General features: G+C 30.5%; 1 protein-coding gene and 1 long non-coding RNA gene across 10 annotated transcripts in view; one reads left to right on the forward strand and one right to left on the reverse strand.

Moving 5' to 3' along the window:
* The first annotated feature begins 53 nt into the window (after positions 1-53).
* On the forward strand, positions 54-12,064 carry LOC139431762 (uncharacterized). Its single transcript, XR_011641838.1, has 3 exons — positions 54-258; positions 11,314-11,516; positions 11,937-12,064. It is a non-coding gene; the product is annotated as an uncharacterized lncRNA (long non-coding RNA).
* Positions 4,044-14,220, reverse strand: part of LOC111423732 (Src homology 2 domain-containing protein sprint) — a 138,977-nt gene continuing 128,800 nt past the window's right edge. For 6 of the 9 annotated variants that reach the window (XM_071199913.1, XM_071199914.1, XM_023057039.2 and 3 more), the window contains 8 exons: positions 10,561-10,702; positions 10,336-10,513; positions 10,183-10,276; positions 9,661-10,130; positions 9,335-9,599; positions 4,935-5,080; positions 4,627-4,795; positions 4,044-4,568 (listed from right to left, as the gene is read on the reverse strand). In XM_071199913.1, coding sequence (XP_071056014.1) covers positions 4,447-4,568; positions 4,627-4,795; positions 4,935-5,080; positions 9,335-9,599; positions 9,661-10,130; positions 10,183-10,276; positions 10,336-10,513; positions 10,561-10,702 — 1,586 coding nt within the window. In that variant the 3' untranslated portion in view covers positions 4,044-4,446. The remainder of the gene's footprint in view (positions 4,569-4,626; positions 4,796-4,934; positions 5,081-9,334; positions 9,600-9,660; positions 10,131-10,182; positions 10,277-10,335; positions 10,514-10,560; positions 10,703-14,220) is intronic. The other 3 variants (XM_023057041.2, XM_071199911.1, XM_023057040.2) reach the window with 3 other exon arrangements.

Here is a 14,220-nt window from a genome sequence, read left to right on the forward strand (position 1 = left end):
TTAATAATTAAGTCTTGCAATTTAATTAATTTGTGCGATAATTTTATGTTTAGGAAACGCTGGATGTAGAAAAAGGAATGTAAATAACTCGATTTAAAAGGAGAATAACAATTTATATTGTTGTTTAATAATTTGAACTGCAAACTTATTCGACGAAAGATAGTGAAGATAAGGATGTGATTTCGAAAATCGTTATGGGATTTAAAGCACCCCAATAAAAGACGATAATGGAAGTTGTAATGGAAAAGGGATAAACAGGTATACTATAAAGATTAATTAATACACATTCCAATAAGCCAACCAAATATTTAACATATATGGGGATGTCAAACAAATGTACTAAAAATGTGCAACACGACCTTTATCGACTGGAAATGTTAGGAAGAAATCGACTGTGATTGAGTTGCTGAAGCAGTGGTTCAAGTACTTAGAAAAAGAACAGACAGTACAACGTTTTTCAATATACACTGTGTTAATAGGCTGCCTAAGTCTGACGTCACAGAGATGGGCTTATACTCCAAACAATTTCGTTGGTAACGATAAATCGCCAAAAAATGTCATTTGAAATGTCATCACTTAGTTTACTTTATTTTAACACTAATGAAAAATTGCATATGGTGATTTACCGTTAGCAAAGAAAATGTTTGGGGTCGATGTAAGCTCCGCCCATCTCTATGACGTCAAGGCTTAGGTTGTCTATTAATTATCGTATCCGACGTCATCATTGCAAGTATGCAACCAATATCACAGTATTCGTATTGCAATACGCAAATCGCGTTATTGGTTGCATACTTGCAATGATGACGACAATTAATTAACACACTGTACTACATACATGATTTAGAGGCTGAGGTAGCTGTGTTACCCAAGTAAAAGTTTGTGTCCTCAACAATAGAAGCAGGTAGTAACACACATGTATTATTTAGACAGCGGATAATGGCGTCTATATTTGGAAAAATAATTTTATTTATTAAATTATTGGAAAAGCAAAAAATCCAAGTATTAACCACGCCCAACACTGGTTAACTTCGGTGATCAGACGATAACTAACTAGCTTCACGTTTGACCTTAATAGTGCCACTTCAGATTTGCTGGATGAAGTATTTATGTTTAAATGTTCGTCGTGTAAATAGCGTTAGATACGTCACATAAGTGTCGGACTGTGTTGCATTACGTTGCAATAATAATATATCACGATATTGATGTAGTCATGAAAAGGATTTCCCTTTACTTCAAATACGACGAAAAATCTTATGTATTCCTGCTTCCAGCGACTCAAGTAAACGAGCGTTTAGTTTCACAACATTTCACAAACGGATGATAGAGAGAGAAGTAATCTGAAGGGGAGAATATACAGTTGCTCACAAAATTGAGTATACAGGAGAATGGAAGATAGATAATTGTGAATATTTCAAATAATTATTAATTTATTTTAAAGTTTGTGATATATACAGGGTGTTTCGGTGACTCGGGGAACAAATTTAACCACATATACTAGAGTGAGAGATAAAAGTCTTCAAATTTCAAAGATACAGGCCATTAAAGTTAAGAAATTTTAACACATTTTTCCAAATATCTTAAACACTATTTACAGTAAAGCGCTGAAATTTGGTACAGTATAAATCAATGTGATGTAAAGTCGTTAGGCAATTTATGAGTTGGATCGGTCGGCGGGAACAATACTATACAGGCTGTTCCTAAAGTTTGTTTGCTCAGAACTTTTTTATTCCATCATAACCCTACATTTATTTTTGCAGTTTCTAATAGTAAATTTAGTTTAGAAACTTTTATTACTCTTAGATAATATTGATAAAAATCACCGTTTTTGTGTTAAATGCAAAAATGTTGGGTTCCGATTTCAATAATAGCACTAAAAAAAAAGAAATCTAAGTTTTTGAACATTTCCTTTAATACTTTTATTACTTGTCTTGTAATTTTATGTACCTTTTTTATTATTCCTGTTAGTGATGTCGTTTTTTGTTTATTTTTTGTTGATTGTTAATTTATTGTTTTTGCATTCTTTTATTAAACCAACTAAAACAAATTAAAAATGTGATTTAGCTAAATCTACACTTGAACATGTTGCATACATATTAGTTATGACAGCTCAGTTCGATTTTCACTAGTCATTGCCAATTCAGATTATTTATTTATTTTTATTTTTAGTGTTATTGAATTCGGAACCTAACATTTTTGCATTTAATACGAAAACGGTGGTTTTTATCAATATTATCTAAGAGTGATAAAAGTTTTTAAACTAAATTTACTGTTAGAAACTGCAAAAATAAATGTAGGGTTTTGATAGAATAAAAAAGTTCTGATCAAACAAACTTTAGGAACAGCTGTATAGTATTGTTCCCGCGTACCGATCCAACTCAAAAATTGCCTGGTGATTTTACGTGATATTAGTTTACACTATACCAAATTTCAACGCTTTACCATAAATATTGTTTAAGATATTTAGAAAAATGTGTTAAAATTTCCTAACTTTGATGGCCTGTATCTTTACAATTTGAGGACCTTTACTAATTTTTTTTACATGAATCGTTATTATTTTCACTGTAGTATATGTGATTACATTTGTTCCCCGAATCACCGAAACACCCTGTATATATTAACAGCAATCTTATTAACTAATTTGAATACAAAATAATCCAGTTTTCCAAATAAAATAATCACAATAATGACAAATGATACGAAATTCTCGTCACAAAATTGATTATACAGTAAAGGAAAAGTGAATAAGTTTAGGTTGGTATTATGTTTTAATACGCTGTAGGCCCTCTATTGGCGTCAATTATCGCCTGCATTCGCCGTGGCATTGAGTCCACTAACTTTTTGGCGAGATTCTATACCAAATTTTACAAATTTCATTCCTCAATTAATTGTCTTTTCAATTTTCATTGTCTTTAAATAAATATTATATTTAAAGACAATGATAATACTAAGCTAAACTTAGTCACTTTGCCTTAACTGTATACTCAATTTTGTGGCGTGAATTTCTACTAATTTTTTATTATTGTTATTATTTTATTTGGAAAACTGGATTATTTTGAATTCAAATTAGTTAATAAGATTGTTGTTAATACATATATATCACAAACTTTAAAATAAATTCATAATTATTTGAAATTTTCCCAATTATCTATCTTCCATTCCTCTGTATACTCAATTTTGTGAGCAACTGTGGATGTTATTCCGCAGGAATATTTTATAATTCAGATTTTAGCATTCAAATTAACAGTGAAGTCTTTTACAATACACTTGCATTATGTAGACGCCGAGACAGTTACGTTACTGAGACATGACTTGAAGTACACAGTAAGGAACAACAAATACAACTTTTCTATTTATGTCATGTTTGACCATAATAGTGTCACTTCAGATTTGCACGATATTGGCTGCATATCTCAATATGTAGTGATACCTTGGATAATTTTAAATTAGTAACCAGATGTTGATAGCTGATCGTGCGTTATTGTTGTGATTGCCGTACGCTTTGCTATTTTCTTTAACCGTTTTTTGCTGCCTTTATATTTTTCGAAACAGTTTTTTTAGAACTATCATTTTTTCTAGCGGTTGCTTTAAGCGATAAATCAATAAACAAATCAAAATAACCACTACTTTAAACATTAATTTCAATCTCTGGGTACACTAAAAATTATTTTAAACAAATGGACAAAAAGTTAGACTATTTATATATTTAAAATAGTTTTTAGGAACTTTCGTCGCGTTGCAATACCAATCTGTCATATTGGTTGCATACTTTGTCGGGTACGATAATTAATTAACACACTGTACAACGCATTACATACGTCGTGTCGGGCAATGTGTTGCATTGCTTTGCAATGTAATAAATTATAACAGAACCACTAAAGCTTAAGTTTCTGATCTACACTGAGTTAATTAATTATCGTACCCGACGTCATCATTGCAAGTACTGTGATATTGGTTGCATACTTGCAATGATGACGTCGGGTACGATAATTAATTAACATTTTGCATATTAGGCTAATAAAGGGGATTAGAAAAAAAAAAATTCGTTATGATAATAAATACAAAAAAGTTTTTGTTTATTCGTTTTAGTCTTTCGATACATAGCGGAAGATGAACCGCTTTTTTAGATAGATAATAAAAACGGTAATAATAAATACTGGGGGAGGTTGATCTACGCTACAGAACGATATAAAAACACTGAGCGTCACACTTTTTTGTTACCATACGGGGTTATACAAATTTTTTTGTCCGTATATATATTTTATGGTGTATTACAATTTCTAAACTAATATATACAAGGAGTACGAAAAGTTAAAATTTTACTTTGTCTGTTACAAATTAATAACAGGTGTCTTAGATTAAAAATGTGGCGTTATTTTTTCTCCAAATTTTAAAATTAATTACACATCAAACAGCCGGTATGATATTATAATAAAGAAATGACTAGTACTAGTTAGTTTGTTGCTTGGGCCAAGCGATTTTCGCGTCGATCCTTTTATAGGCAAGCATCACATGTTTTCCTTCACACATCATAAATTCTTGTGGGCATTCATTATCGCCCAAAAGAGTTTCTACAAATAATAATAATTCATTACAATTTTATTAATCATTATAATTAATAATAATTACCTTCTCCATCTACTAATCGATACAAGGCGTAATCCTGCGGATTTGTTATCCTTGCCTTATGAGCAATTATCTTACAAACTTCTTTCGTGGTCATGTGGGGCCTAGCAGGAAGTGTTTTTGTTAAAATTGAGCCGTGTAGTTCATCAGGGACGACTACTTTTAATACGGACTAAAATAAAAGAATTTATTACACTAAATGTTGTATTATAGTAAAAATAAACTATATTAATCCATGTTAATACTAATCTATATCGTTAGTTGAAGCTGTTAGTGCCACACACGAAATAGAATAAAAAATAAAGACATACTTTGAGTACACTCACATCTGTTTTCAAATTGTTCTTAAAGTTTTCTTCGCTGCTTTCTTTAAAGTTTTTAAGTACATGTACTGCTGAAGATAACGTCGTAAGATAATAACCTCCCTCTCCTGATAATAAAGCGGGATGTAATAAACCTAAAAAACGAATATTTACAACGAATGTATTAAAATTCCATTATGAAAATTAAATTTTGTCTTTCTGACGTTATGTAAATTAACTTTTTTTATAACTAGTGATGTAATGATTTCATTATCTAACTACAAATTGATAAAGTGACGTCTGTCACTAATAGAATAAGTCAAGTTTTGAACAAAAATTGCTTTTTCAATGGAATTAGATAAAATTTTGTACTTAATACGTTATGAAACTGCTAATTTTGTTTAAAAATTAGTCTTTTCATAGCTGGTTGCGTAAATAACTATTACATGTCTTTTTAACGTTATGTAACTTAACTTTTTTTATAACTAGTGATGTAATGATTTCATTATCTAACTACAAATTGATAAATTGACATTTGTCACTAATAGCATAAGTCAAGTTTTGAACAAAAATAGCTTTTTCAATGGAATTAGATAAAATTTTGTACTTAACACGTTATGAAACTGCTAATTTTCTTTAAAAATTAGTCTTTTCATAGCTGGTTACGTAAATAATTATTACAAGTCTTGCTGACGTTATGTAACTTAACTTCTTTTATAACTAGTGATGTAATGATTTCATTACCTAACTACAAATTGATAAATTGACATCTGTCACTAATAGAATAAGTCAAGTTTTGAACAAAAATTGCTTTTTTAATGGAATTAGATAAAATTTTGTACTTAACACGTTATGAAACGGATAATTTTGTTTAAAAATTAGTCTTTTCATAATTGATTACGTAAATTACTATTACATGTCTTTCTGACGTTATGTAACTTAACTTTTTTTATAACTAGTGATGTAATGATTTCATTACCTAACTACAAATTGATAAATTGACATCTGTCACTAATGAAATAAGTCAAGTTTCGAACAAAAATTCCTTTCTCAATGGAATTAGATAAAATTTTGTACTTAACACGTTATGAAACGGTTAATTTTGTTTAAAAATTAGTCTTTTCATAACTGGTTACGTAAATACTATTACATGTCTTTGTGACGTTATGTAACTTAACTTTTTTTATAACTAGTGATGTAATGATTTCATTACCTAACTACAAATTGATAAATTGACATCTGTCACTAATGAAATAAGTCAAGTTTCGAACAAAAATTGCTTTTTCAATGGAATTAGATAAAATTTTGTACTTAACACGTTATGCAACTGCTAATTGTGTTTAAAAATTAGTCTTTTCATAACAGGTTACGTAAATAACTATTACATGTCTTTCTGACGTTATGTAACTTAACTTCTTTTATAACTAGTGATGTAATGATTTCATTACCTAACTACAAATTGATAAATTGACATCTGTCACTAAAAAAATAAGTCAAGTTTTGAACAATAATTGCTTTTTCAATGGAATTAGATAAAATTTTGTACTTAACACGTTATGAAACGGATAATTTTGTTTAAAAATTAGTCTTTTCATAATTGATTACGTAAATTACTATTACATGTCTTTCTGACGTTATGTGACTTAACTTTTTTTATAACTAGTGATGTAATGATTTCATTACCTAACTACAAATTGATAAATTGACATCTGTCACTAATGAAATAAGTCATGTTTCGAACAAAAATTCCCTTCTCAATGGAATTAGATAAAATTTTGTACTTAACACGTTATGAAACGGTTAATTTTGTTTAAAAATTAGTCTTTTCATAACTGGTTACGTAAATAACTATTACATGTCTTTGTGACGTTATGTAACTTAACTTTTTTTATAACTAGTGATGTAATGATTTCATTACCTAACTACAAATTGATAAATTGACATCTGGCACTAATAGAATAAGTGAAGTTTTGAACAAAAATTGTTTTTTTAATGGAATTTGATAAAATTTTGTACTTAAGACGTTATGAAACTGCTAATTTTGTTTAAAAATTAGTCTTTTCATAACAGGTTACGTAAACAACTATTACATGTCTTTGTGACGTTATGTAACTTAACTTTCTTTATAACTAGTGATGTAATGATTTCATTACCTAACTACAAATTGATAAATTGACATCTGTCACTAATGAAATAAGTCAAGTTTCGAACAAAAATTCCTTTCTCAATGGAATTAGATAAAATTTTGTATTTAACACGTTATGAAACGGTTAATTTTGTTTAAAAATTAGTCTTTTCATAACTGGTTACGTAAATAACTATTACATGTCTTTGTGACGTTATGTAACTTAACTTTTTTTATAACTAGTGATGTAATGATTTCATTACCTAACTACAAATTGATAAATTGACATCTGGCACTAATAGAATAAGTGAAGTTTTGAACAAAAATTGTTTTTTTAATGGAATTTGATAAAATTTTGTACTTAAGACGTTATGAAACTGCTAATTTTGTTTAAAAATTAGTCTTTTCATAACAGGTTACGTAAACAACTATTACATGTCTTTCTGACGTTATGTAACTTAACTTTTTTTATAACTAGTGATGTAATGATTTCATTACCTAACTACAAATTGATAAATTGACATCTGTCACTAATGAAATAAGTCATGTTTCGAACAAAAATTCCTTTCTCAATGGAATTAGATAAAATTTTGTACTTAACACGTTATGAAACGGTTAATTTTGTTTAAAAATTAGTCTTTTCATAACTGGTTACGTAAATAACTATTACATGTCTTTGTGACGTTATGTAACTTAACTTTTTTTATAACTAGTGATGTAATGATTTCATTACCTAACTACAAATTGATAAATTGACATCTGGCACTAATAGAATAAGTGAAGTTTTGAACAAAAATTGTTTTTTTAATGGAATTTGATAAAATTTTGTACTTAAGACGTTATGAAACTGCTAATTTTGTTTAAAAATTAGTCTTTTCATAACAGGTTACGTAAACAACTATTACATGTCTTTCTGACGTTATGTAACTTAACTTTTTTTATAACTAGTGATGTAATGATTTCATTACCTAACTACAAATTGATAAATTGACATCTGTCACTAATGAAATAAGTCAAGTTTCGAACAAAAATTCCTTTCTCAATGGAATTAGATAAAATTTTGTATTTAACACGTTATGAAACGGTTAATTTTGTTTAAAAATTAGTCTTTTCATAACTGGTTACGTAAATAACTATTACATGTCTTTGTGACGTTATGTAACTTAACTTTTTTTATAACTAGTGATGTAATGATTTCATTACCTAACTACAAATTGATAAATTGACATCTGGCACTAATAGAATAAGTCAAGTTTTGAACAAAAATTGCTTTTTCAATGGAATTAGATAAAATTTTGTACTTAACACATTATGAAACGGTTAATTTTGTTTAAAAATTAGTCTTTTCATAGCTGGTTATGTAAATAATTATTACAAGTCTTGCTGACGTTATGTAACTTAACTTTTTTTATAACTAGTGATGTAATGATTTCATTACCTAACTACAAATTGATAAATTGACATCTGTCACTAATAGAATAAGTCAAGTTTTGAACAATAATTGCTTTTTCAATGGAATTAGATAAAATTTAGTACTTAATACGTTCTGAAACGGTTAATTTTGTTTAAAAATTAGTCTTTTCATAACTGGTTGCGTAAATAACTATTACATGTCTTTTTGACATTATGTAACTTAACTTTTTTTATAACTAGTGATGTAATGATTTCATTACCTAACTACAAATTGATAAATTGACATCTGTCACTAATAGAATAAGTCAAGTTTTGAACAAAAATTGCTTTTTCAATGGAATTAGATAAAATTTTGTACTTAACACGTTATGAAATGGTTAATTTTTACGTTAGAAACGGTTTTTCTTTTTAATTTCTATTTTTTTATAACTAGCGATGTAATGATTTCATTACCTAACTATAAATTGATAAATTGACATCTGTCACTAATCAAATAAGTCAAGTTTTGAACAAAAATTGCTTTCTCAATGGAATTAGATAAAATTTTGTACTTAACACGTTATGAAACGGTTAATTTGGTTTAAAAATTAGTTTTTTCATAACTGGTTACGTAAATAACTATTACATGTCTTTCTGACGTTATGTAACTTAACTTTTTTTATAACTAGTGAAGTAATGATTTCATAACCTAACTACAAATTGATAAATTGACATCTGTCACTAATAGAATAAGTCAAGTTTTGAACAAAAATTGCTTTTTCAATGGAATTAGATTTTGTACTTAACACGTTATGAAACGGCTAATTTTGTTTAACTCACGTAATTAATCTTTTCATAACTGGTTACATAAATAATTATTAAATCTAATTACCCCACATATATTCAGCTTCGATTTCAGCAGCAACAAAATTAGTTTTTACAAGCACCCAAACGAATAATGGAAGAAAATCATCAGCTCCTAAAGTCATATTTCTTCCAGAACCAGTAAGTTGGGTTGTTTTTACCGAATTAAAAATAGCAGCGATCGCTGCTAAAAGATATTCGAGTTTTTCTAAAGGGGAATCAGCAGCTTGAAGACGATTTAAATATTGTTGAATCGTTTGGAGAGCTGCATCATTCGGTAGAGTTATTTTGGGCTAAAATTAAAATTGAATTATAATTTTAATTTTTTTTTTAATTAATTTTGTTGTGACTTACTTTTATGGCAAGTTCTGATGTCGGCCTCGTCATAGCGTACTTAATGTTTTCAGCTAAAAGTACGATAGCTCCAGTTTTTGTGTATTTATCAATAAACAATTTATGGAGGTGATTTTTAAGTGGCGAAACGACCAAACAGTGTAAAACTCCCTCTAAAATTGCGTCTAAATTTAAAAACTCGGTCGATTTTAATTTGTTTCTTTCCCTTTCGACTTCTTTGTCAAAGCCTTTTTCGCCGTGTTTAACCAAATAATTCTTCATTCCAGACATAAATTGTCTCATATTTCTCATAACAATCTGTGGACTATCTTCCCTAGATTCTTTAGTACACGCTATAAAATTATCGATGTTTTGAGCAAAAGTTGTTGATTTATCATTGGCTAATTCCAAGGCATAATTTCTAATCGCTGCCCCAACTGCTCTCGAATCTCCTTGATCTCTACTTCTTAAAGCTTGAAGTCTAGGAGCAGCTACAATAAAAGTAATTAGTATTTTAAAGATTGTATTGAGTTAATTTTTTACAGAGAAGTGGATCTAATCGGTCTTTAAAGCTTTTCGTTCGTGTTATTGGCGGTGATTTCGTTGACTGTGGTTCGGAAAAACTTACATCTTCCGTCTTGAAAGAAAATTTTTTATTTAAAAAGAAATTGATTATTATTAAGGTTGTGTTATTACCTCAGTATTTGATACACTATGTGTTATTTCTGCCCAAGGATCAGAAAACTCGGTTAATTCGCTTATTTCTGATGGAGGAGCTCTTGGAACTCTTCGATCATCCACATTATCATAAGCTGACATTCTACATTCTAATTCTTCGTCTGTTGTATCAGCCGACATTCTTATATCAGGAAATCTAAAATTACTCATTAAAATTAAAAAAAATGATATAAATTTACATACTTCTTTGAAATCATCTCCTGTATACTAATCCTTCTATCACTATTTTCCCGCTCAAAAGGCATTAAATGAAAATTTGGAATTGTCGCTGGCCAATCAGTGTCGTAATCTGGTTCGCTTGAATCTACACTAACTTCTGGTTGTTCTACAAAAAAAAAATTTTAACTTAATTAGTTTACTTCTCATGAAAGTGAAACAATTAAAACAAATCATTAAGAGTTCCAATAATCGTTTCTAATTGTTTCTCGTTTACGTCTAATTTAACCGAAAACTTCATCTCAAACTTTAAACGAGGCGATACATACATACACGAGTTTGCATTAGATTTCGAAGACAATGCGCAGTGAATTAAACCCGGGATTTAGACGAAGATTTGGAGAAATTAATATCGAGGACCTTCGAACTAAGTTTACTAATTAAGACGACATTAATTATGAGTACTAAGCTCGGTTCTCGAATTTGCATTGAAATTACACGTTTCATTTGATACAAAGGGATTATTTTTTTTTGGGAAAATCCGTTCTGTTAAAAACCTTAGTCACTACTGAATGTGGCGCCGATTCAATTCGTCGAATAAATCAAACAATTTCAAGAGCGAGTTGTTCCTTATCTTTTCTTAAAGTAAATACTAATTCAGATTAGATAAAAAATGGGAACAAATTTTGGATGAATGTTCTTTACAAATATTATTTAGTTGTTGAATTAATGAATTTACATATTTTTTTTATTATTTAAATTTCTCGTATTTTGTCGTAGGGATGTGGCGACCCTGGTGAGACATGGTAGCTGCAATTAGCCAAAGTACTGGCGGGAAAAGTCAGGACTCGGAAAAGACAGCCCGAATTCATCTGGAAATGAGCATGGCATTTCAGGGAAATCACCGAACGCTGTCGCTGAGATAACTTAATGATTCAAGACGATAGACTCAGAAATAAACGGATTAATAGAAGACAACTACGGTAAATCCTAAAATTTTCCAGCGAAACCTAATATTTACCAACTATGAATGGTAAAAGTCCGAAATGTTCTGTGATCATCGTTCATTTCGTACTTTTACCACCATTCACTCGGTAAATCTAAGGTTTTACCGCAAAGACACGGTAAATGTCAAAAAATAAACACGTATTTGGTGCATGTTCTCGTACTCATGGGCAATCTGCAGCCCCCGCTACCCATACCACCTCCTCACTTGTCTCAATCGACCATTTCACACGTTTGTTTTGATTTCTGTTTGTTTTTGATGTCAAAAAAGTAACTTGTCAATCAAAATGAGTGTAAAAAAGAAACGATAATAATTTTTATATCGACAAGGACAAATATGCAAAGGAATGAAGTCGAGCATTATAGGCGATTAAAGTGTTATGATATTTTGATTATAGGCGGCGAAGAAGAGCTAATTACGCCGATTAAGGAAGGGAATGAAGAAGTATTATGTTACGAGGACATATTGAAGATTCTCGAAGAATCACATGTTGCTGTTGGACACGATGGAAGGACAAGGATGCTTAAGGTATGTAACTGTAACTATAAAAATGTAACAGTTAAGGCTATTATGACATATTTGAAGCTGAACAGAAGAAAAAGGGCATTGTCATCAAGCCTATACTTCAAAAGAGTCATTTCACTATCTTGTATGAAAAATAACTGTTGTTTTATTCTCAAAACCAACGAAGCCAGAAAAATTATCTCTTGTTTAAAAAATCCTCACATTTACCAACCCATGTTGGTAAATCTTAAGATTTACTAGTTAAACTTAAAATTTACCGTAGGTCGGGCTTTTGCAGTAACATATATATATTATACACGAAACGTTTGGTGGCCAGAAACAAATCACAATATAGCACAACAACAACTGGCACAAATCCAGTGGTTAACATGTCTTAATATAACAGGTGCAATAAGATCTTGTCATAGAATAGGAGACAGCTTTAAGTGCCGTATCACTGAAAACATACTCTTCACTAAAGTTGATGCAGGGTAACCTCAGAGGACACCTCGAAATCTTCAAGGACCCATGTCTAAACCACTTGATTGGAATTAAAACTGACCTAATACCGACAGATATAATTTCAACCAACTGTATAAGGTCATATATAGAAGCAGGGATGATTGGACGAAGGGTGAACCTCAACTTAAAAGATGAACCTGGTACACTGATGCTTCAAAGACAGTTGGAACCAAATTAAATTGCCCCTCAGCTCGGACATAACCATTTTTTAAGCAAAAGTTCTTGCTATAAACTTCTGCGCCGTTTTGAACCTAGAAAAGGGACAGAAAGGTGCATTAAAGGCAATACACGTGTGACTCCGTAATGATCAGAGAGTGTACCAGCAACCTGAGATAACTCGCTAAGGGCAATGATGTTACTCTATCGCGGGTTCCAGGTTACAAAGACATTGGACCACCTATGTGGATTACAAACATGGCACTTAAAACAGGTAATTAATAGTTAGGAGGTCTCAAAGGTAGACTTATGCTGGAAAGAACTTCCAGGTCACAGACAGACGTCGCAAAACAAATCCAAATAGGTTTTATACCTCAGCAAAGAGGATCTAAGGTGGCTCTCAAGTTTCCTGACCGGCCATGCGCCCCTAAAATATCACCTCTTCTATATTGGACAAGCTGAGGATCTAAGTTGTCAACTTTGCAACGACGACTCAGAGACTACTGAATATACAGCTCAAATGTCTGGAATATAGCCAATAACTTCGCCATTTGTGGTTTTAAAGAAAAATGTTTGTACACTGTTCAGTAATATTTACTCGGATACACAAATTAAACAATCCGAAACATTAAAAAAACATTAAAAAAATTCTTTAACACCAGAAGTGTTAAAAATCTTTCCAAAAAGTGGACGGCCGAAGACAGCTACCAATGACGAAATTACATTAAATGTCTGTCACTGTACCCATACATTATCAATTATTCATAATTGTTGAAACTGTAATTTTTTGGACATTTAAAATTGCCAACTGCGTTATTTCGGCACCTACTTGGATTGTAATTTGCTGATTTAATATTTTCAGAAAACGCGTTTTTTCCCGATTCTTTTCTTATACAACCATATGTTCTGTTATCCATATGTTATTTGATATGTTCATCGCATAGAGAGATTTATCCTCTATCAAAGAGTGCAAAGAAAATATATGCATCCCATTAACAAATAACAATGTTGGTTGCCATAGCAACGAAACAAAAAACAATACAAACAAGCAAATATCGCCAAAAAATGCGCCACGATTAATAAAGAAACTTGTATTTGAAACATTTTTCTTTAAAACCACAAATGTCGAAGTTATTGGCTATATTCCAGACATTTGACATCTTTTTCCAGACATTTTACACCTTGTATACTGTGTGAATGTGTCGCATAAGACACAAAATTTTGGAGCAATACTAAGGTTCATCAAGGAGCTACATTTATCCTCAACCTTTGGGGGGCTTAAGTTACAATAGATCTTATAGGTTGCGCTGACGAGAGGGCCCGGCAGCAATAATGTTACATGGAACAGTGACGCAGATTGCGGCCAAACGAGGAAAAACTATGCAGCAACTCAAGGGTCTTGCTGGAGAGAAGGAAAACTTCAGAAGATGGAAACCTCAGTTTTTGAGTACCTTTGAGCCAATTGTTTGAAACTACTTTATTGAACACACTGTAGTGAA

Source organism: Onthophagus taurus, chromosome 11, assembly GCF_036711975.1.
Source record: "Onthophagus taurus isolate NC chromosome 11, IU_Otau_3.0, whole genome shotgun sequence".
Lineage (NCBI taxonomy): Eukaryota > Metazoa > Arthropoda > Insecta > Coleoptera > Scarabaeidae > Onthophagus > Onthophagus taurus.